The sequence below is a fragment of the Clarias gariepinus genome, chromosome 7, assembly GCF_024256425.1.
Source record: "Clarias gariepinus isolate MV-2021 ecotype Netherlands chromosome 7, CGAR_prim_01v2, whole genome shotgun sequence".
NCBI lineage: Eukaryota > Metazoa > Chordata > Actinopteri > Siluriformes > Clariidae > Clarias > Clarias gariepinus.
Genome location: NC_071106.1, coordinates 3,713,491 through 3,738,549, shown reverse-complemented (window position 1 = coordinate 3,738,549; position 25,059 = coordinate 3,713,491). Strand labels below are relative to the sequence as shown.

At 39.8% G+C, this 25,059-nt stretch overlaps 1 protein-coding gene across 1 annotated transcript in view; it reads left to right on the top strand.

Annotated features, from left to right (window-relative positions):
* The window catches only part of atosa (atos homolog A), a 36,796-nt gene extending 17,368 nt beyond the window's left edge, over positions 1-19,428 (top strand). The window contains exons 2-12 of the mRNA XM_053500340.1: positions 9,407-9,591; positions 9,684-9,877; positions 10,244-10,369; positions 10,690-12,277; positions 12,838-12,963; positions 14,993-15,081; positions 15,705-15,801; positions 15,991-16,149; positions 17,341-17,409; positions 17,743-17,942; positions 18,055-19,428. Of these exons, the coding sequence (XP_053356315.1) occupies positions 9,407-9,591; positions 9,684-9,877; positions 10,244-10,369; positions 10,690-12,277; positions 12,838-12,963; positions 14,993-15,081; positions 15,705-15,801; positions 15,991-16,149; positions 17,341-17,409; positions 17,743-17,942; positions 18,055-18,208 (2,987 nt within the window). The 3' untranslated portion in view covers positions 18,209-19,428. The remainder of the gene's footprint in view (positions 1-9,406; positions 9,592-9,683; positions 9,878-10,243; positions 10,370-10,689; positions 12,278-12,837; positions 12,964-14,992; positions 15,082-15,704; positions 15,802-15,990; positions 16,150-17,340; positions 17,410-17,742; positions 17,943-18,054) is intronic.
* The last annotated feature ends 5,631 nt before the right edge of the window (positions 19,429-25,059 follow it).

The following is a 25,059-nucleotide window of genomic DNA, read 5'->3' as shown; positions in this document are numbered from 1 at the left end:
TGCAAGCTTATGGTGTAAGCCGTGTGTGTGTGTGTGTGTGTGTGTGTGTGTGTGTGGGGCTGTGGAAATTTATTTTGAGTGCCTGTAGTGAGCAGTTTTACTGTGTAGGAGTTGCCTATAATTTTGTGCAACAGCGCTAGTTCAGCATGTGACCGAGTGCAATCTCTCACACACACACACACACACGCACACGCACATGGATCACAGACTATTGTGTAACGTATTCTATAACACAGTCAGCACAAACACACACCGATTATTAATTATTTTTTTTTTTCAGTTTGCAGTTTACCTGGAATCTATAAAGCAAGTGTGCACTCACAGACACACACACACACACACACACACACTCACACACATACACACACACACACACACACACACGCACACACACACAAGGCAAAACAAAATGTTCTGGTGTGATTTGTAAACTTGCTCCTAAGCCAAAGGAACAGTATGGTTTATTGTAACTGGAATTGGGTTCACACACATATACACATCTAGAGGTTAAGAGTGAGGATGAGCTCCTCAGGATGGAGGTAGGAGGACACACATTGGCAGGAACCGAGTCTCCTCTGGCCAAAACCAGCAGTAAGGAGTTATTTTTACATCAGAGAGACCGAGATCCCTGGTTTCTGTTGAATATATAGAGAATTCAGGAGATTGTGGTGTTACTGACGCACATACACACAAAAACCATTTGACCTCTTCTTTTGTTCTTTAAGGAGCCTTATTGCTTTAAGACATTTGATCGACTGTATTCACATACTCTCACTAAGCGTAGGAAGTGTTTCGGTCCATCAACGCAAAACCGCGCAGAAATGTCACAACTGTGTAGCGTAGCTTCTAGCGTTGTCACCCCTATCTAAGAGAGGCGTTCAAGTCAGACAGCGACATTTGATGAGATTTCTGGTGAATGAAGGTGTAAAAGCAGTTGACATTTACAGAAGACTTCAAGCACAGTACAGTGATGAGAGTCTTAGCCGCAGTAAAACGTTTGAATGGTGCAAACATTTTAAAGTTGTCGTGAATGGCAATCCCGTAAACATTCATCAAGTGGAACGACTGGATAACTGGTCGCCAACTTGTGGGGAAGAAGAGACACTGTACCACGATTGCACCACTTGCACATTGCAGGTACAGTCCACATCCCTGTACAGTCCTGACCTCGCTACGAGCTATTTCCCCATTTTTGCGCCATTAAAGGAGTTCCTAAAGCGAGGCCAGCAGTTCAGACGTGAAGCAAGCAGTCCAGTCGTAGCTCCCTGATGGCGTCCAAGCAAGAAGCAGAACAAGCTATGTTCTGACGTCTATTTTGCACAATAAAAAGTTCCACTTTGACTTAAACGCCGTGTTAGTTTGTGAGATACTGTACCTAGAAAACATTCAGATGAGACTGATTAGTTGGACTTTAAATTCTTCCAGTTGTCCAGGTCATTCCCTATAAATGCTCCCTTATCGTTACCACTGATTAGAGTTACTGAGACGCTAGATTCTGCGATTTTTAATGTTTGAAAAGGTATAAATATATTTATACATATAGGCTATTTTCAGAAAGAAAATACGCCTTTTGTCCGTTGCATGTTTATTCCTTAAGAAATAGAAAAGAGAATCTCGAATATGCAGTGAATGTCCCAGAAAAACCCAACTCTACTGCACTTTAAAATAGCGTATGCGCTAGTGGTGCTGCCCTGTTTAGGCGATCAACTTTTTTCGCCCACTTTATCTCCAGATTGCCCTTTGGGTTGCCTTTTTACTGTTGCCATCTCTTCAAGTCTAGTCTCCGAACATAACCAAAAAAAAAACTATTTCTGCTTTTGCTAAACTATAAACACTAATAGCTTCATGGTGTAATGTCGCACCATTTATGCTCATGTCGCGTGAATTTATGGTTATACTTTGTTAGTCACTTAATGACAGTGAAGTGCAATTAATTCAAATGAGTTGACATTATGCACTCAACCACAACCAATTATGAACTTGCATGTTAATCGTATGCATTATTATTTTTATTATTATTTAGTTCATTTCAAAATTCTAAATTATCAGAATCATCAGAATTGATCATTTTGAGTGAAATAATTTAAGGAGCAGGACCTTATTGTCCTCAATGCTGGAGCAAGACCTTAGTAACACCAGGACAGAATCAGGAACTTGGACATTTCGGAAAGACTCAAGAGCTTTGAGACCCGGGCACAATAAGCAGGAGCGTGTAGGCCTAGAAATGTAAGCGTGTACAAGTTTGTGGATGTCAAGTAGAAACTTGCCCATGCGTGTTTTTTTTATTACTACTGTATTATTTTGATAAAAAGTCAAGAACTGGAGTAAAGAACTGATGGAGATAAGATGGTGAAAAGTCGAGGTGAGAATAAAGGGGTAAAGGTGGAAGAAGATAAGAAATAAATGATGGAATCTACAGTAATGAGAAGCAACCCATGAAGAAGTCATACTGTCGATTCCAGAGAGGGACGAGGAGAGAGAGAGCGTGAGATTGTCAGCATGAGAAACCCTTCAGCACCATGCAAATGAGGTTTTGTTGTGTGTGTCTTGCCTGGTTAATCTGTCAGAATTTGTTTGGTGAACACAGCAGGGGGAAGAGAGAGAGAGAGAGAGAGAGAGAGCCATGGAGGGAGGGATTTAGGAGCACTGCTGTGCTTTTGTGTATTGTGTGTCTCACCCAGAAATCGTTACCTTTCACCCAGATGAGTGGGAAACGGAGGAGGAGGTGGAGGAGGTGTACTGGTGTCTCTCTCTCTCCTTCTCTCTCTCTCTCTCTCTCTCGGTCAAGATTCAAGACCCGAAGGTACTTCATTGGCATGACAAATTATTCACATTCATTTTGCCGAAGCTTAGAGATAACAGGAGTCTATAGGACTAAATAGAATAACTCTGTCTCTCTGTCTGTCTTGCTCACGTGAATTCATTATTCCTGGCCCCTTGTTTTTCTCTGTTCTTCGTCTTCACCTCAATACAAGGCTCACAGCTCCTCCTCTCTTTTCTCTTTCCGCGGGAGGAGTTTCCCTGTAAGAAGGTTCAGGACTGTCTTGTTGGAGACACACACACACACACATACACTCGTGCGCACTCCCTCTTACACAAAGCACCCACACAACTCACAGTGACAGCAAGAGCATGCAAAACAAAGTACAACACACACACACACACACACACACACACACACACACACACACACACATTTGTTCTGTCTTTTTAAGGACATCTTTGTGCTTTAGTGTTTTATTGTAGTCACTCCAATGTTACACCGAGATGTCACAAGTATAGAATTAAGACGAATTGGGACAAATATGAGACAAACTAACAAAGAGAAAACGATCAAAAATCTGATTTGTCCCCAAACTTCATTTCAAAACCACAGAACCTCGAACACTAACCATATCTCTTACTGTGACATATATATTTACTATATATGTATTAAATATGCATAGAATATATGTTTTAATTTTTTTTTTTCAAATAATGAACCCTAGACCTCTGTAACATTCTCTCAGCACAAAAACAAACAGCCCAGTGAAGCTATTTTAGCTCGGAGAAGGCGGAGTTCACACCAGCTGCCAATCATGTGAGGTAAGACATGGGGCGGAGTCAGGCCACGTGCACACAAAGTCTCGTCCAGAGCGAACAGCTGACGGAAGTCTCGCGTAACCAGAGTGAACAAAGACACGGAGAAAAACAAATAACGCTGTTTAGGCTGATTAGTTTGTTTTATGTCTATCCAAGTTTGTTTATTAGACACTTCCTATGAAAATAGTTTTAAAACATAATCATTTCTTTTTTATTAATAAAGCAAAGTTTAAGTGTCTCATTCTCTCATAAAACTCTGAAACACTACAGAAAGAGAGTAGGGCCTATTAATAGCACACTTTGGGTTCAAAGTGTGTGTGTGTGTGTGTGTGTAGTAAATAGATTATTTTTTTGATTATTGATTATAGGTTTAATGTTGGATAAGGATGTTTGTTTTCTAGGTTTAAGATGATATTTTTAGGGTTTAGGGGATAGGGGTTTAGTGTAAGGAGGTAAAAGTTAATGGTGTTTTTAAAGTTTTTAAAAAGTTGTTCTCAAGCCTTTGAAGTAGTTTTAGGGTCTTAAGGGAAAAACGTGAGAATTTAAAGGGTGATGAAGTAACATGCATGATTTAAACCGACTCTACCACGTCCTGTACACGTTGAGGAACATCATTCACCTCTCTGAACTTTCCGGTCCTGACTGTGCCTGAGGATAAAGTCAGATATTGACAGAGAGCAGGTGAACAGAGGCGTGCTATCAGGAATCAGCTTCGTAAATCAGATAAACACCCTGAAATGTGAAGCTCGTCAGTTTCCACCTGTGCAATCTCTGACACAAGCTTTATCTTCTTTTGAAACTCCAGATGCGATGTGGGCCGCTGGTGGGTTATTATTGCTTTTATTCCTTTATTGTCGCTGTTGTCGTAGCTTTGTCTGGGAGCTGAACCATAATGAGGATGAAGGATCAAAAGGAAAGACAGAAAGCAGTAAAAACTAGATGACGTCATCATATATGACATATTTACATTTCTTAAATATGATTTCAAAATAACCTAGAAGAATGTTTTTGGTAAATATTGTTTTTATACAGTATTTCACAAGCAGTCGTGAACATGGGCTGAGTTAAAAGTCTCAACACGTCTTTTTATAAAAAAAAAAAAATCTTTCATGGAGTTTTTTTTTTTTTCTTTTTCCCCCTGAGAACCCGTGATCGGATTTCATTTCCCCCCCCTGATTTATGGTATTGTATTATTGTAAATTTTGGATCAGTGTAAGTGCTTTGTTTACAAATTAGCCTGAAATCCACTCGCCAGTGAAAAATGTATTGGATAGAATTTGCATCAGTTATATATACTGTCACACTCGTACTGTACATACTTTGTTTTTGCACATAATGGCGCTTTGCTTTAACATCTCAGTAAAGTATGAGGTCACTGTTGCCCCCTGGTGGTTGGGTTTGGTTCTTGTTTCCTGGAAAAGACTCGGCAGGCACAAAATAGGTCAGTTCACACACACTCTCACACACATACATACACAATGCCCTGCTTTCACAGCAAACACACTGTGTTACCCTTGTGCTTGAGTTTATTTTCTTCAAAAGCTGGTAGGTTGAACCCCACACACACACACACACACACACACACACACACACAGTGACCTTGTTGTGTTTCTTTAATAAGTAAAATAAATCTGTTCTTGATATACAGATATATATTTAACAGGATGACTTCAAACGTAATGCCCCGCCCTTGAAGTTTAGGCCACGCCTCCCTCTCAAATCCTACATTAATTCTGCTTGAAGTTGCATGCCTATATGGAAGTGTGTAATGCTAAATTATATGTTAGCGATGTTGGCTTCAGTAGTTACACCAGCGTCACTTTCAGACATCCTTGTTGTTCGAATGATCGCACAAGTCAAGTGGGAGTAGATTAAAAGAAAGATTAGTTTTGTCCATCGCAGAGCAAAGTTGTGTGTGTGTCGTGTGTTTCAGTCTTGCGTGCAATTCTGTGGTTTTGCTGGAGTTTATTTTGGTCAGGCAGTGAGTGTGGACGCCCGTGATGACCAGCTGACAGGCGACGTCTAAAATTAACACCAGTGTGGTGGAAACTGGAAAAGTGGACATGTTCATGTGTGCCAGCTCTCTCTCTCTCTCTCTCTCTCTCTCTCTCTCTGTATGTGTGTGTGAGTGTGTGTGAGACTGGGGTGAAGTGCCAAAAACATCTCCAAAATAGATTGGATGGTTTTATAACATAAATCATATCCTAAAAACACAACTTTCATCACTGAAACATGTAATAAATTAAATTAAGGTAGTAAAATTTAAATCCGTGTGGTTTGTTTAAACCTCAACTAACACTAAAATGGAAAAAGGAAAAAACTAAAAGCAGGGAATGATTTTTCTCGTGTTTGTTTGTGCATGCACACTGGAGACCCATCTACACGTCTACACGTGACAACACGGGGGGAATTCTGCACCGGACTGTACTGTAGGTCTGCTTTAACACTAGAGAGGGGGATTTTAAGATTTATGTTTTTTTGACTCTTGAGACAGTTCAGCTTTAGACTGAGCACAAAACTGATCTCTTTAATAACCAGAAAAATGTCTTTGAGAAATGAGAAATCTTCTCATCATGTCTCATTACACCGAAAGCCACGTGTTATTTTATTAATTAATTACGTTTTTAAAGCTGTGAGATTTTAGTTCTGCAGTTTAATTGAGTTTTTTTGTTGGTCGATCTGATTCATGGGATCGATGGGTCGGTTTTTGCTTCAGAATATATTCATTCTTTTTAAATTATTAAGGTAAACTTACAAAGTTAATGGTCTAAAATAAAAAATAAATCTTAAAGAATATCCCGAAGCTTTTGTGGGAAATACAGATTCCTTCAATTTTCCATAAATACCCGCATTTTAAGAGATTATAATTTCTTCTTTTGAGTTTATGGGCGGTTGGTGTAATACCATCACCTACTGGAGCTGATGATTGGCAACGACAGCCATCAACAGCTTCTCAGCTGACTTTTTGAAATATTCTTCTGATTGTATATTAACTAGTTTGCATCATTCTTTGTGGTTACCACACTTGTGTTGCGTATTGGAATGTTTTGTGATTTAAAAATAGTCACATTACTGTGTGTCATATCAGTGCAATCATAATTCTGCAGAATCGACACCTCCATGATATTTCTGTATTGTGTACGATGACATTGTTTTGTGTAATGACATGAATGTGGTGTAACCAGTAGGTCGTCGGCTCGCCATATAAGACGAAACTCTAAGCTTTAATTAGAAAGCTGATGAGCTTAGGTTGCTATGTCTCTAATAACATGGAGTCATGACCGCATTCCTAAACTTTGCTACACCTCAGGTCAAGTCTGTCCAGTTCTGGATACAAATCGCTTGGATTCGAATGAGTCATGTCTAATCGCTAGTATCACCGAAATTTCTTAGATTTCTGATAATGTTTTACAAACAGACAGTAAAATATAAAATTATAATATATTTTCATGATAAATTTAATTCCTATTCAATAGAATTACATAAATGTTATCTTCTATATAAAAAAATAAAAGTACAATTAAGGGAGATTTAAAGAGTAATGGGGAAAATATATAAAATTTTAACATTGTTAGTTGCAAGCCATAAATTTAGATTTTTTTTAATTGAATTTGCGATATTATGACCTAGTTTTACACAAAATCGCATATTATAGCAACATTTTGTAATTTGTGAGGTCACGTGATCATACACACATTGCATCAGTCCATGGATAAACTTCATCATGATGACTACAACTCCATCTGCTGATGACGCGCACACACACACACACACACACACACACACACTTTGTAAAACATTTTTAAAATCAAAGGAATAAATTAAACTATGGCAGAAAAAAATTATATAATAAAATCAACAAAAACTCCTAATAAATATGGAACCAAGCAATGAAGCAGAGTCAAAGCTGAAACGACACTTCATGTCCTAGTCTTGACTTCACTCCCCCTTTATAGTCTCTCTCACTTGAAGGTAATAAGATGTGAATACCTACAACTTGTCATGAGATTGAAAACCGCAAAGTAGCATAAACTACACCAAAAAACAGGACTGGGACGCGCAATGTCCGGATGATGGGGCGAGCGCTTTACCACTGCACCCCTTGGGGGGGTTCACCTTCCTGTTTTTTAATCCGTTATTAACGCGACTGTTTATCTTTTACCTTCACAAGGACAGACCTGATCAAAGCTTAATAACACGTTATTGTGAATTGTTTCTGCTTCAGTAAATTAATCAGAGCGGACATCATTCATAAACTTGGTGCTGGGAAATTGCAACCCAGATTCTCTGCTCCAGTAGCGTAGCATTAAATAATCAGACAAATTGCACTTTATGAAGAAGTGAGAAGTGATGAGTGAAGATCATGAGGCGGTAAAAGATATTATAATCACTTTATTCTTTGAAAGTTTTATTCATCTTCCTGTTCGAGGAGGCACAGTATCGTGAAACACACCTGACTGAATCAGCATCAGCTCCCCGTCAGCTCATGGTGCCGTGTGTGTGTGTGTGTGTGTAAGCTCGGGTGCTCACTGATCTGTCCTACTTTACCACATTCCACACATTTTTTCCTCCTACATGTATCGAGTACGAGCGCTGAAACAGCCGGAGGAGTGCAAACGTGTTCACTTACACACTGATGGCAAGATGTTGTCCTCACTGTAACTGTAAAATCAGCTGGGCTGTGGGAGTGTGTATGTGTGTACTGTATGTGTGTGTGAGATAGATAAACGACGTGAATTCTCCGATAGGGATTAAACACTAAATACAAAGCGTGTGTGTGTGCGTGTGTGTGTGTGTGTGTACTGTACATGTATTTAGAGCTGTTGTCTACACACTCGCTAAACCTGTGTTTCCAATGAGTTCCAGAAGCTTTTCATGAAACAAAGAGGTTTGTGTTACAGGAAATAAAGTTCAGGAAACCTTTATGGAAATACAGAGTAACTTTCCGAGGCAAAAAGCGACCTGGAACCTTTGAATGAAGCTGAACAAGTAGTGAATCCTCTCAAGGACGTTGAGAGTTTTGTAAACTTATTGATAATGAGTTTCTGAAACCTTATGAAGAACCACTGACTTGGTTAAGATAATAAGAAGATCTGGAGCCTTTTTTTTTATTAAAAAGAGGAGTCTTGTGACTTTTAAGATAACTTTTAAGATAAGAGTATGGCGAGTTTGCCTTTTTAAAGAAACAACGACTTTCTGAATGGTTTAAGAAAATGATTGTCACCTTTTGTAGTGAAATACAGAAATTGAGAAGTTTTGAAGGAACATTCTGAATTCTGGAATATTAAAAAAAAAAAATCTAAAAAACATCTAGAAACTTTTTTTTTATGAAGTAAGAGCTCAGGAACCTTCCTTATATTAAGTTCTGGAACATTTTTTTAAGAATCACTGACTTATAGAACCTTTTAAAAAAAAATAAAGTGTTCTGGAACCTTTTCTGAGGAAACACCCAGTTCTAGAACCTTCCAAGAAGACACTACAGTCCAGAACTTCTTTAATGAAATAAAAATTGCTGGAACCTTTTCTAATAATAATTTCTTATAATAAGAACCTTTGAAGTAAAATTAAAAAGTCTGATCCCATAGAGGGGTTTAAGAACTTTTCTGAGGAAACACCCAGTTTTTAAACCTTTTAATCAAAGCAAAACCTTTTGAGAAAACACAGAATTGTAAAACATTTAATAAGTTCTAGAAACTACTAATAAAATAAAGTTCTGGAAATGTTTCAGGAATCTTAAAAAGAAAATGTGTGTGTGTGTGTGTTCTCTTCATTACATTTCTCTGACTGAAATCTAACGTGTGTGTATGTGTGTGTGTGTTTTCAGAAGCGGCGGAGGAGTTTTTTGAGTACGACGCCGAGGAGTTCCTGGTGTCGCTCACGCTCCTGATCACAGAGGGCCGGACTCCAGAATGTTCTGTGAAAGGTCGAACCGAGGGCCTGCACTGCCCGTCCGCGCAGTCCGGTGGACCGGTCCTCACCAAACACGAATGCAGCGACAAACTGCCTCAGGTGAAAATCGCCGGGTTTAAAACGGTCACGACTTCCTATTGTTCTCTGAAGAAGCATTTCAAGTTTCCTGTTGGTTTGTTGTGCGTCGACAGTGTCGTCAGGCGAGGAGGACGAGGTCAGAGGTCATGTTGCTATGGCGGAATCACATCCCTATTATGATCGAAGTGATGCTGCTGCCTGACTGTTGCTATAGCGACGAGGGTCTGGCCACAGACCTGAACGATCCGGCAATAAAACAGGACGCACTGCTGCTGGAGAGATGGACACTACAGCCTGTCCCGAGACAGTACGTCTCACACGCACATGTGTACACACTCGGTCAAACAAACCATTCAGCATATGGGACTGTTACACATGCGCACACACACTCACACACACACACACACACAGACATTTATATTTCACAGCAAGACTACAATCCATCCATTCATAGACACACTGTAACCATGAACACATGTGCAAACACATGCTTAAACAAACAATTTGGCCACTACACACACACACACACACACACACATTCGCCAACTGTACACACACCAAACCTGTCTGCACGCATCCAAACCCTCAGCACTATAATCAACATTCTTATACATATATAACGTTCTGTGTGTAAAGCTGTCTCATATGTGTGTGTGTGTGTGTGTGTGTTCAGGAGTGGAGATCGGTTTATCGAGGAGAAGACTCTGCTGTTGGCCGTACGTTCCTACGTATTTTTCTCTCAGCTGAGTGCCTGGCTCAGCGCCTCTCACGGCATCGTGCCCAGGAACATTCTCTATAGGTAACACACTCCATCTCTCCCCCAAGTGTGTGTTTCCATGCGGGTTTATATTTGTACATCAAATTACAGACTTTATGTAAGCATGTTTAAAAATGTTTAGTAGAGCAAGTGTTATTTTGTTATTCAGACAGTAAAAAAGTGTCCTGGTGGGACGATCTATTGGACAGTCGCTCATTATTTTCTTAATAAAATGCCAAAGTATGTCCAGATTGAGCGCACCATCATTATCTACCTACATTTTGTTAATCCACATGACATGTTGGAGTCTAATGATCGTTTTCATTTCGATCCAACGTCTACGTTTTCTTTTACTTTCTCAGAATAAGTGCAGCCGATGAAGAGCTGATCTGGAATTTCGCCCAGTCGCCCTCGGAGCACTCCTTTCCAGTACCCAATGTGTCCCACAGTGTGGCGCTCAAGGTGCGAGTTCAGTCATTGCCCCGCCAGCCCAAATACCCTGTGCTGAAGTGCAGCATCCATTCCGACTTCTCGTTCCTTGGCAAACGTACCCCTGATCATCAAGAGGGGCCATTAGAAGGTGCATATAGTCGGGGTCAGACTATCAGTGACCCTCCAAACCCCATCAGACTCCAGAGTTCACCTCTTTTATGCAGATCTCTTCGCTCCCCGTTACCCCTTCATGACAGAACCAGCCCCCTGAACCAGCGTAAATGCCCCGAATCGCCCATCCTGCCTGGCAAAGCCGCAAAGCTACTGTTCTCTAGAACCAATGGCGTCTTGGAAAGCTCAGGAAAGACGAATGCGGAATTGCCTTCACCGTCTTCGTCGCCAACACGCGATTTTAAATCGCTCTCAAATCCCACATTTTCAAACCCCAGCCTGAGTCCTCGCCCTTCCTCAGCTGAAACGAACCCCTTGATCGGTTCACTGCTCCAGGAGAGGCAGGAAGTGATCGCTCGTATCGCGCAAAGGCTGAATTTCTGTGACCCGACATCACCTCATCTTCTTCCCGACGCTCTCTTCACTCCTCCCGGGGATGAAGGGACATTTAAGAAGACCAAAGATCCTCCCAGTGTCCAAACAAGTGACAGAAATGGGACTAGGAACGGAGAGTGGAGCCAGACTTCTTCCTTTCAGACTCCGCTCAGCCCCAGGAGCCGATCTCGAGTGGACCGAAGCGAACCGGAGGAGTCCAGGACTTCACCTAAACCGACGTCCTGTAGGCGGCTTCTGCTGTCTGCCGATTCAAAAGAAGGTTCTATGATCATTGAAGCGGTTCAGGATATCTCCCGCTTGATTCAGGAGCGCCTTCAGTTGTCGCAAGAGCTCCTGCATGCCAAATACAAACAATGCCGCGAGTCATCTACACTCATATCCTCACCGAACCAAAACCAGTCCCAGAACCATAGACAAAATCAGAATCAACACCAGACACAAAACCACAACCACCAGCTTAAAACCAACAGTCATGCTAGCTATGCTAACGGAACTATAAACACAGCCAATGGCGAAACCAGCTCAAACCTTCGAGTTCACACTGAGACACCTGACAGACGGGCCTTGTCTGAAAACCAGGGCCGGTCTGGACCCCAGAACAAGGAACCTAGTATCACTAGACCTCAACCCCTATCACAAACCAGCCATGCATACAGTGCCAAAAACGATCCCTGGACTTCTTTACTCAACAGCCCTAAAAGCTCATACAGCCTGAATGGAGTGGCAGGAGTCAACGATTTCAACCACCGTCAGGACCTTCAGGACCTCCAGGTTGGGAAGGAAAACCAGAGAAGAAGAATAGAAACTCAGATCCAGCCCAGTTCAAGCGTACCTGGTCAGGATGAGGACCAAGATCCCTGGTCCTCCCTCTCCAGCACGCCCACCAGCCTTAATACCCATCACTCCCCAAGCCCAGATTGGACTCTCAACAATACCGCACACAACACCTTGGTGAGTGCTGCTCTGGTGCTACCTTACTAACATAATGATTTTAACTTTAGTGTTTCCTCTTGACGTAATGCCTTCTTGGTATCCAGAGAGCTTGGGTTTTATGTTGTCAACTAGTTTGATTTGTATTTAAATTACAAGCTAACATAATGCCACTGCTTTACCAGCTAATCGTCAGGTTACATACTACCAGCTATTACTAGCTAACTATCTTGCAGTTTTCAATCATACACAACTGATTAAACTATTTTTGGGGGGGAATTTTGCATTATTACTTTAAGTATCATAGCTTTTTTGTAGATGTTTTTATTGTAATTTTAAAAAAAGGCAATGTTTTCAAAGTGAGCGTTTTATGGAATAGAATATTATTATAAAATTATTTCAAAAATGTGATTTTAGAGTCAGTGTGGTGATGCATGAATTGGCCCCGCTGTCTCAAATATATATGGCATTAATGATTGTCTCAGGAATTATTATGCAATATACGATCTTGTAAAATTTTAGATATTTGTGCGCAAATGCAGCACAGCTCTAAACCTAATTCTGCGTGTTCTGTGTAACAGCGAAGCCCCGCCCCCTCACAGAAGCCATGCAGTAGTAACTGGAAGAAGCAGAACAGACACTCCATCGATGGTACGGCCACGAGAGCGTTCCACCCCTGCACCGGCCTGCCCCTGCTCTCCAGCCCGGTGAGAACTGGTCTCATGGTAGAGGGGTGGTTTAGTGGGAAAAAATCACATGCACACACAAAACACATTTAACACTCCGATCAGCCTGGACACGTTTGCTGAATGTGTTCAGCACCGATGAGGTTTAGTTTTAACCAAAATGTGCAAATTTCTGCTACAAACTACATTCAGTTCTACTCGAATACTAGGACTAGAATACTGCAGCTGACTGCCGCGCTTAGTGATGTCATCAAAAGTGAGAATATAAAGATTTGTGTTTGTATTTATGAGTGAGATTAAATTTTATCACATACTAATTGATCAACAGAATTTTAGGAGAGGTTTTATGTTTGTTTGTTTGTTTGTTTATTTGTTTGTTTTTTGCCTAGTATAAAATAAAACCCTTTCATAATAAAATTAACTAATAATAAAATATTAATGTTGCTTTTTACATAACATATATTTAAAAGTGATATTCAATCTATTTAATATAATTTAAATATATTAAATAAGATTTTTTTTTTTTTACCTAAAATATTTATGTAAATGTTTATAATATTTTTTCATTTAATATAAAGTTTTTATAAAGTTTTTATTATATTCTCACTTAAGGTCACATGTGTATTTCTTGTCAGGTAAAATGTATTTATTTAATGTTTATTAAAGTAATTTATGAAATTTAAAAAAATATATATTTTTTAATAATAATAATTTATAAAAACTAAACCTCACAGTTCAATTATAAATAATAAAACATTTATTTATAGATTTTTAGGGGGAAAAGTTTTAACTTTAATTGCCTTGTATAGTTGAGCATTAATTGAGTCATTTATCAAAGTTATAGTTTTACATTACTCTACTTTTTGTGCGAGTGTGTGTTTGTGACTAAGTTCCTGTGTGTGTATGGCGTCCAGATTCGCACACACTCTTTCCTGTTGCCGGTAGCGCCTTGGTGGAGTGTGATGGGCTGAATGAACCCACTTCCTCCTCCTCAGGGCTGCATCTGCTCTTCTTACACACCGACACACACACACACACACACCGACCCACACACACACACACACCGCAGCCCTGATTATGACAGAGTTACTCACTCATCTGAGTACGCTCTTCATCATAGACAGACATTTCACGTTTTATTCAGATGACTCATGTTTTTAAAATCTGTTACTTTAACATAAACAGCTTTGATATAAAATCCATTTTATTGTTACATTGTGTCACTTTGGCGGTGAGTATTTGAGTCAAACCGTAACCGTAGTAACACACGTGTTCCATTAACCCTGTCGAGCGACAGAACATCTACAGTCATTTCTTTCCTGGGTTAGTTTGCTCCACATGGGATTTTCTCTATTATATGTAAATTAGGTGAAGTAATGAAAGAAGATGATTGGCTGCAGTAAAATCCTCGGACCAACTATTATTAGTTCCTCAAAACTAATAACAATAATAATAATTATAATAATAATAATACATTATCTGGTTCTTGTGAATTTTATTGCTTTTAAAGAATATAAGAAATTACCTTCCGTATTTGAGATCGAAAAAAAAAAGAAAGTTCTTAACCTTGTTTCTCATCTAATCTAATGAAACAAGAAAAAGTAATGGCACCCTGCCCAGGCTGCTACAAAAGGGTTAATCACACACAGCTGTGATGTCCATTATCTCTACTTTATACCTGGGATACCTGATATAAACTATTCTCATACGTACATGACTGTGAAAAAAAGTTTTGCCCCCCTTCTTATTTATAATCCCTTTTATATTATATTCAATTTTATATATATATTTATATAACTTAGCAGCAACCTCATTTCCCCTCTCGTCTGTTCCAACCACTTAGCATTCGACATTTTATATAAAAATAAAATATTCCAATAAAGTAAAAAGATGTAGCTACGCCCCCCCCCCCTTCCGCCCCCCTCCCCTCCCGTGTCTCAGACGTGGAAAAGAGTCATCAACTGCCATGCTAATTGAGTAACAAGGTCCTGACTCTGTGTGTGTGTGTGTGTGTGTGTGTGTGTGTGTGTTTCTTTCCTTTCTTGTTCAGGTTCCTCAGAGGAAGAGTCAGACGGGGTATTTTGACTTGGACACGTCTCTGATTCAGTGTAAAGGAGCTCCCTGGGCCTCCACTAAGAGGTAGGAGCTCCATGACACATGCTTACGGTTCATGTGTGTCTGTGTGTGTGTGTGTGTGTGTGTCTCTTTCCATAAGTATTCACCCCATCATTTAGTGTTTGGTCCACCCCCCCCTGAGAGCCGCGAGTCTGCTTGTGAGTGATGCTACAGACTTGACACACCTTTTTTTTTTAACTGGGGCACGGAGCACATGCACACGTGTTATCTACAGTATTTCTTTTTTTTATTATTATTATCTTCGTTACTTTGTAAATTGTTTTAAAAGTTAAAACCCATATGGATGAGCTGTAGAGGAAAAAGAGATGATCGGTGTGTGTGTGTGTGTGTGTGTGTGTGTGTGTGTGTGTGTGTGTGTGGGTTTAAGTGATTTTAAGGGGGAAAGCTGGACTCCATATGCACTCGTTACAGCCCCGGTGTTGAATATCAGCCCCATCTGTTGTGTGTTACCCACCACCTACTGCTCTCTCTCTCTCTGTGTGTGTGTGTGTGTGTGTTACCAAAAAACACAGTTCAGTGAGGACGTCTGTAGTGTAACTAGTTAAGCAGAGTAAGTTTACTCATCTTGTTTATTTAATCTGTGTGTGTGTGTGTGTGTGTGTGTGTGTGTGTGTGTGTGTGTGTAGAGTGTGTTTGAAACGAACTGAAGACTCAGAAGAACCTCAGCAGCTCCTGAGCGCCAGCGCCCCTCCTGCCAGTCTCAGCCTTCTGGGAAACTTCGAGGTTCACACACACACACAGAGAGAGTGGCGTGTTGTTAGAGACCCTTAGTCAGACACACACACTGATACTGAGTCACACACACACACACACTGATACTGAGTCACACACACACTGACTCACTGTTGAGTAGTACTCACAACTGTGAAATATTATTGATTTATATGTACGTGTGTGTGTGTGTGTGTGTAGGAGTGTGTCCTGAACTACCGCTTGGAGCCGCTCGGTACAGTCGATGGTTTCACAGCTGAAGTCGGCGCTAGCGGTTCGTTCTGCCCGAGTCACATGACCTTCCCGGTCGACGTTTCGTTCTACAGCGTGTCAGATGACAACGCTCCGTCTCCATACATGGTAATAATCTCACACACACACACACACACGTTTATACAGACATATACACACTGTGAACATGTGCAGCTCTGTACTTTACAGTAAACTGTATGTTTACACACACTGCGTCGTTTTTATCATCAACGGCTTCAGTTCAGGAGTCTGTGCTGTAAATTTAACACAATACAGTGATGTATAAAAAAAAAAGACGGCGGGAGTTGAAATACGGCGAGCGTTCAAGTAAAAATGGGACTTAAATAGTGATGAGATTTCTGGTGATTGACATTTACAGAAGGCTTGAAGCGCAGTACGGTGATGAGACTCTTAGTCGCAGGAAAACATTTCAACGTTTTTAAATAACGCCGTCCAACCGTGAATGACGTCCTCGGCCGAAGAGACGCGTCTGTCTGTGTGTCCTGTACACACGATCATTCACCACTCGCACGTTACAGGAACTCGTCTGGGAGTTACTGCCACGTCCCCTCTATAGTCCTGAACTCGCTCCAAGTCATTTCCACATGTTGGGGCTGTTAAGGGAGTTCCTGGGAGGCCGGGGTTTCTGTTCATACATGAATCAGCCAGTCTGATACTGGGAGAACTTTCTACCTTGATGGTGTCCAAGCCCTAGTGAAACACTGGGATAAGTGCATTAGTGTATCAGGGGATTATATAGAGAAATAAAGGGAGTTTTTTGGTTGTTTTCTTTCTCAGAAATGTTATTCCGTACAATCAAATCAAAAGTCCTGCTTTGACTTGAACAACCTTGTAATCGGGTATATCGCTAATTTATCACTGTCAGTAGTCATTGTTGTAATTATTACATTAATCACTTTTTTTACCTTAACAAACTCTCAGCAGTGTGTAGAATAGCACTCGATCCAGCACTGAGCCTTATTTATTTCATTTATTTGTTTAGTTCAATTTATATATTTAATTTATTTGTAAAAAAAAAATATATATTTATTATTATTATTATTATCTATTATAATACTTATTATATCATCTCTGATAAATTTAAGGCCATTGTGTTGTGTTTTTTTTCCACCTGTATTGGGAGCATTCATGTAAAATACATATTTTGCTATAATTAGTGAATAACTATTAAGCTTCTAATAAAATAATTAGTTTCACCTTATCATGTCATGTCAGAAACAATTAAAAAAGAGAGTATTGGTGGTTTTAAGAATGTGCCTGTGTGTCGTTGCTCTGCAGGGGGTCATAAACCTGGAGTCTCTGGGGAAAAGGGGCTATCGAGTGCCTCCATCAGGAACCATTCAAGTGGTACGAGCACTAATATACATAGGCTAAGCTACAGATGAGTGTGTGTCCTGATCTAACACACTTCAACGCCACTCCTTAGCTCGTTAATACACTCCTCGTGCTGGGAAATGAGTGTGTCAGAGCAGGAAACACAGAAATGTCTTTTCCCATTTCTTTAATTGCTAAACAGCACCATCTGGTGGTGGAGCCCTGGAATGGCATGCATTCTTTAAGCTATATATATATATATATATATATATATATATATATTTTTTTTTTTTAACTGCTGTAACATTAAGACTATTATATTATAGATGTGTATTAGATGTAATTATGGTCTTGTGTATGCTTTAGACCTTATTTAACCCCAATAAGACGGTGGTGAAGATGTTCGTGGTGATGTACGATCTGAGAGAAATGCCAGCCGGCCATCAGACATTCCTGAGGCAGAGGACTTTCTCCGTCCCCGTCAAACGCGAATCAAACGGACAAAACCACAGGAAGCCCCTCACCCCTAACCAGGGGCGGACCCTGCGCTACCTCATACACCTGAGGTGAGCTCACCTGTCCCGCGTGTGTGTGTGTGTGTGTGCTAGACAGGTCAGGTCCTGAGCATAATAATTATCATTAATCATCTATGTTTTTTGTTTTTTTATCTCTCTTCAGGTTCCAGAGTTCCAAATCTGGAAAGATCTACCTCCATCGAGACATCCGGCTTCTGTTCTCTCGCAAGTCAATGGAAGTGGACAGTGGTGCTGCCTACGAGCTCAAATCCTTCACCGAGTCTCCAGCTGATCCTCCTTTCTCCCCGAGATGCTGATCGGATCACGTCCCGTCTAACGTCGCGTTCCCACTCCAGCACACGGAACTTACTGATGTCTGAGCTCACACACACACACACACACACACACACGCACATGCACACACACACAAAGAGAGAGAGAAATTATAAAAAATATATATTCTTCTTACTGTCTCTTTCCACATCCCTCTGTCCCTCCCTTATCTCTCTTTACTTTGCTTTAAATCTCTCTGTCTGTTTTTCACTCCCCTTCTCATCCTTGTGTTTGTTAATATTATATTTTATTTTCCTTCTATTTTTGTTTCTGTCCCGTTTAATGTAGTTTTTCCCTCTGTTCTCCATCATTGCTTTATATTTTGTGTTCTATTTTCTTGTTCTTCTTGTTCTCTCCCTTTCTCTCTAATGTTTTTTTCCTCTATGCTTTTCTCTCTCTCTTTGTCACTGTCTATCTCTGTCTTTTTTTTCCCCTGGCATTCCAAGTTATTCTTTCTTTCTTTCTTTCTTTTTTTCTGTCTTTCTTTCTTTCTGTCTTTCACTTGTTCCTTCCTTTTTCTGTCTCTTTGTCTCGCTCCTTTGTCCCTTTCTTCCTTTTTCTCTGTTTGCTTATTGTTCTCTCTCTCTCTCTCTCTCTCTCTCTGTGTATGAATCCTCTGTGCTTGAGTGGGAACTTTGTGATTTTGATGCAGATCTGAAGCTCCTCCTCTGAGCTTTGGTGCAGTTCGTGAAGGAATAAAAAAAAAAGATAAAAACATTCTGAACTTTAAATGGAAAAAAATGAAACTAAAATATGGACCAGTTTTTAATGACAAAAAAAAAAACTAGAAGCAGCAGATGAACAGAATAAAGACTTTGGATAGAGCACTGTGTTCCTCCACCGCAACTGGAAAAGGAAATGAGTCATATTCTACTCTCTCTCTCTCTCTCTCTCTCTCTCTCTTCCCCCCCCCTCTCTCTCGTCCTTTTTTCCCCTTTTTATTTTATTTTGTACTGTTACCGAACCACTTTAATCGGAAGTGTTGCAATAGAGAAAAAGAATATCTTACCTAGCTTAGTGTTTACATATTTACTTTGTCAGTTATTTAATATTTAAAATGATATTTCATTTACTGCACATGTGACGCCTGTCGTGCTCAGCATTATGATGTAGTGCAATATGTTTCAATCATACCGTGTATTTTTGACTAATATTCAAATCTGAAATAAAAGAAATATATCTATATCTATATATCTATGAAGAAGAGCGAGTGTGTGTCTTTTTTTTTTTTACACACTAAACAGTAATACGGATATTTATGTCATTCGTGTGTTTAATCCTAATCAGAGCACCGGTCATTTTATTTTAGCACAGTGGTTCTCAAACATTTTCTGTCATTCCCCACTTAAGGGGGTGGGCGAATTTTCAAGCCCCACTTGTCAACAAAATGATAACGAAAACGACCAAGTGTATTTTTTATTGAAATATCAATTTCTAAACCAATAAGATCAAATAACGGCAAGTTCAAAACAGATAAAATACACGTGCTATTGTTATAACAGGCTTACTTCGTCACTTATCTAGAGCTTTCTTTCAAAGAAGTCGAGTGGCTTATTAACGTGACTGGGGTGTGTTGTCGATAAGTGTATTCCTACTTTGTTGGGTCTCATGCTATCTGCTGGCAGCGGTTTAAGACACAAAACACACACAGGTCTCTCCTCTGCCCTCACCATCCCCACCATGAATCCAAGAGCAACATAGGCTTCATCATAGGCTTTTTGGTTGATTAGGCTGATGATAGTGCTGAATCACCTGCTTTTTTGTGGTCCATGTAACAAATGTATCCATTGATGTTATTATGCTCACTACATACAGTACGCTACTGACCCGGTGTTATGCTCTAAAATGCCCCCCTCGCCACGAATTGCCTCCCCTACATAATCCCTTTCAAATAATATATTAGAACATAAATTCATAGGTTTATGGTTTACAAATTACAAATTATAACAAATGAATTTAATTATAAAATAAGCAATATAAAAAATGTTGTATATTTTTATATTGCTTATTTTATAATAAAAATCGTTTCCTATAATTTTTCACCACAAACAATATTTATTTAGTGCAATTTGTGATAAACAATTTGTTATTTGTACATTGACAAACCCCTACAAAATAAATGTGCCATAAAATAATCATTTTGTGGGATTTGTATTAATCGTCTCGACGGCTGTCACGTGCCTAGGGTTAATTATAATAGTAATAATATATCTGATAATAATAAACCTTTGAATGTATGTCCTAATATAATATTTGATAGAGATTACGTGGGTATGTGTTGGGGGAGGGTGGGGGGGGGGGTGTGAGTTTGGGCAATCCGTGGCAGGGGGGCACTTTAGCTTATAACACCTGTTTGAGTCCGCGGTAAAGTTGATTTAATATTCGCATCTCTGAATTCAATAGCTGCGTAAATAAACCCGTGAATAAGATACCCACATATATTTCCTCTCTACATCGTCTTTCAGCTACATCCGCCTTAAATTATACATGTTTAGAAGCATAAACACCATTATTCTCTACGGCGCAACGAATGATTTAGGGATCATCACAAAATGCCGCATACCAACAAAAAGCGTAGAACGATATTGATTTTCCCTTTTGTTCAGCGCCTGAAGGATCAAAAAGCAACTTTGTTGCTACACTGGAAACTAGAAATGCCAGACTAGTACTGTCTGAAAAATTACAGAAACATCAGCATACACATTGGAATAAATGAAATGACATACATAATACCGAATGTTTCCTTATATATATTGTTCCTCTGCAATTAACATGCCGACGTTAAACCGTTATTGTTGAACTATGGTTCCACTTTTTCTCTAAAGTTATTTTAATTTACTTGTATGAATGATCCATTTCTTTGCACATGATTGTTTAGTTTCGAGTGTCCGATGTTTATTGTCAATAAAGAAAAGCATGAATTATAATAGGTACTTTCCTATTATTTTCCACTAATTCCCTCCCGTTCATTGCGCCCCACCTGTCATGCCTGTATTCCCCACTAGTGGGGCGCGCCCCACACTTTGAGAACCACTGTTTTAGCATAATTAAATAGAACTGTGGTTCCCAAAGTGTCCCCTAGTGGGCAGTGAAGGTACTGGAGGTGGATGGGTCCATCCACACACTCAGTCATAATCAGCCTCAAACCAAAACCCGGGTATGTGGAGGAAACCCACCGAGCGCGGGTAGAAAACTAAAAACGTGCTCGAAAATGCTTGAAAATAATTTTTAGATTTTCCACTATAGTGTAGCATTGACAGACCGCTAACCAGGTTGAACTTTGTATATCCTTCACATGTCATTTCACGTTCATGTCATTATCATGATTCTAGATGTGTAATTCATTCCCCCTTAAAACTGACATCACAGACATAAACGATTAATTTCACAAATCGTTTTTCCCAACACTCATGTGGCTTTACATATTAATATACTGTAGTACCTTCATCCTTTAATCTAGGAAACGCTGTAGTTCCACTAGGGACCGTGGAGGCCAATGGTGACTGTTGTATTTATTTCCATTTTGTACGACCATGGTTGGACCTCCACTCCAGGGGGATTTGGGAACAGCAATTAGCCTAACCTGCATGTCTTTGGAGTCCGCTCAGGGAGAACATGCTACCTTTATGCACACGGACCCGACGCAGGCATGTGACCCAGGACGTCGAGGTGCACGGCGACAACGCTAACCACTACACCCGCTGATGTAGAACTTCTAAAGTATATAAATAAAGTTTTAAAATGTACACATTCTTTGTACTTTAATTGAGCTTAAGCTTACCGTTATATAAGTATTTAGTCGCTTTTATGTTTTATTTAAGTGGAAATTCTGCCCTAAATTAAATTATTTTGCTTTTGATTAATTCTTTCTCAGTAAAGACGTTATATCAGTGATATCAGTGATATGTCTTAAACCTGCGACAGATTCTAAAACATCTAAACATTAAATTAAATTAAAATGTTTGCACAGATGGGAAAAACTTGCTCCTATTTTCTAAAATAGATCATTAAAGCTGGCATGTTATTTAAATCCGGTGTGCCACGGTGGAAGCTGCTCCCTGTGGCGATGAAGTTGGTTTTACAGTAATCTGTATTTCTGATCAAATACACAACAGAAACATTGTGACTTTTTCTTATTGTTGTTTTGTGTGTAAGTGTGTGTGGTTGTTTTGCAATTGTGCTCTGTAGATTACATCAGTGTTAAGTTTGGACTTGATGACACTGCAGATATTGTATTCATTAAAGAAATATAATATAATGTAATTGAGGTGGGAAAATTAAAATAATCAGTGATTGGTTGTTAAGTCACCATGAGGATCAGTGATTGGCTGCTGCAAATTAACCATGATCTGTGATTGGTTCTTGGGAACAATGATGGTCAGGGTTGGCTTGTCATTGGTCTTTACACACTTTACACACTGGAAAGTTAAATGAGATTTGTAATTCGAGTTTTTGTTTACAAAAACTTGCTAAAGGGTTTAAGAATTCAGTAATCTGAGGAATATCAGTAATATCAAGTCAATGGGCTGGAAAAACTGGACTATCTGGTTTAAACATGAGCATCAGCAATCAGTAATTCCAAATTCTAAATGCAGTGTCAGGGTTTACTTTAATTTTGATGGAACTGATAAGAAACAGATCACGTGAAAAATGTATTTGCATCATACACAGGGGATATGGTTGTTAAATGGATTATCGCCTTAGCTTGTAATTGATAATGGTGAGCCCAAACTCCAAGACTATATATATCCCTTATTATTATTATTATTATTATTATTATTATTATTATTATTTACATTTAGGCATTTGACAGACGCTCTTATCCACAGCGCCTTACAAAAAGTGCTTTGAAGTTTCCGTCATTGGATAAATACTTACAATGGGTCAAAGACTCCACTGTCCGGACATCTAGAGGATCTTCATTCCACCACCTACGTGCCAGAACAGGAAAGAGTCTGGATGAATGTCTTCCTCGATCCCTGAGAGATGGTGGGACAAGGTGAGCAGTGGGCCATTTTTAGCTTTGTAGGCGGATTTGATGCGGGCAGCATAAAGGAAGCCAGTGAGGGAACGGAGAAGGGGGCGGTGTCAGAGAACTTGGGAAGGTTGAAAACAAGACGTGCAGCTGCATTCTGGATCAGCTATAGAGCACGAATGGTGGTCACAGGCAGACCTGCCAAGAGTGAGTTGCAGTAGTCCAGTATTGAAATAACAAGGGACTGAACAAGCACCTGAGTAGCCTGTGAAGAAAGAAATGGGCGGATTTTTTGATGTTGTAAAGAAAAAATTTACAAGACCGAGTAAGGTTAGCAATGTGTGGGGAAAATAACAGATGATTGTCTCACGTTACCCCAAGATTGTGGGCAGTGGCTGAAGGAGTGATCTGATTGTTGTCCAGGGATATCACAAGATCTTGACGAGGGGATGAATTGCCAGGGATGAACAGCAGTTCGTTTTTACTCAGATAGAACTTCAGCTGATGAGTTGCCATTCAGGATGAGATGTCTGCCAGATATGCTGAGATCCGGGTGGAAACATGAGTGAGGAAAGGTGAGTTGTGTAACAATGGTATGAAAATCCATGCGATGATATGACCTTACCAAGAGACTGGGTATAGAGGGAGAAGAAGCGGACCAAGTACAGAGCCCTGTAGGACACCAGTAGAGAGTCTGTGTGGGGCAGATGTGAATCCCCTCCATGTCACCTTATATGACCTATCTTCTAAGTAAGAAGCAAACCATTGCCACGCTGTTCCACAGATTCCAAGGCTTGTAAGAATCTTGTGGTTCACTTTGTCAAATGCAGCTGACAGGTCCAGGAGGATAAGGACAGATGATAGTTTAGTTGATCTAGCAGCATGCTGCTTTTCAGTGACTGACAGAAGGGCAGTCTCTGTAAAATGTGCCCCTTTGAATCTGGATTGGTTGGGATCATTCGGATTGTTCTGTGAGAGATAAAGAGACATTTAGTTAAAAAACTGTATTTTCAATAATTTTTAAAATAAAAGAGACAAGTGATACCAGATGAGAGTTGTTGACTTCTGCTGGACTCAGGCAGGGTCAAATTCATCATCAGTCAGAGAGGATGGGGCAGGAGGAGCCAGTGGGTTGAGTACTGAGGAGAAGATATTGTGGAGTTTGCCATGGTCATGTGCAGAGGCTTCCTGCTTTTCCCTGTAGAAGGCAGTTTTGGCAGAAGTCATGTCACATAAGAATTTGGAAATAAGAATCCGTTAAGAGACAAGATCTGCATCAAGTGATTTCTTCCATATTCTCTCTGCAGTTCTTAATTCTCTTCTGTTGTTGTGCAATACATCAGATAGCCAAGGAGCGGGGACAAGAAGTCTTCCTTGGTTTAGAGGACAGAGGGGATAGGGGATCCACAGATGAGGAGAGAGAGGAGAGAAAAGTATCAGTTGCAGTCTTTAGTGGTAGAGAGGAGAAGGAGTCTGGGTCTGGGAGGAATGATAGGATGCAAGAAGACACAGAGGAAGGGAAGACAGAGTGAAGATTTCTGCAGGTAAATGAGAAATTTTGGTGGTTAGCTTTAGACGGAATAGGACGGATGATGGTGAAGGATACCAGGTAATGATCAGATTTATTATTATTATTATTATTATTATTATTGTTGTTGTTATTATTATTATTGTTTATCATGTCTGATTGTGTGATAAAGTACAAACCTTTTGAAAACCACACCACAGAGCCCTAATAATAACTCCTCTGATGATTATAAAGATGATGGTAAAGATGGTTATGAAGTTAAAAGGTAAGACATTTAAAGTCTGACATAAATGACTTATTATGTACCATTTCATTTGCCTTTTATTTTAATT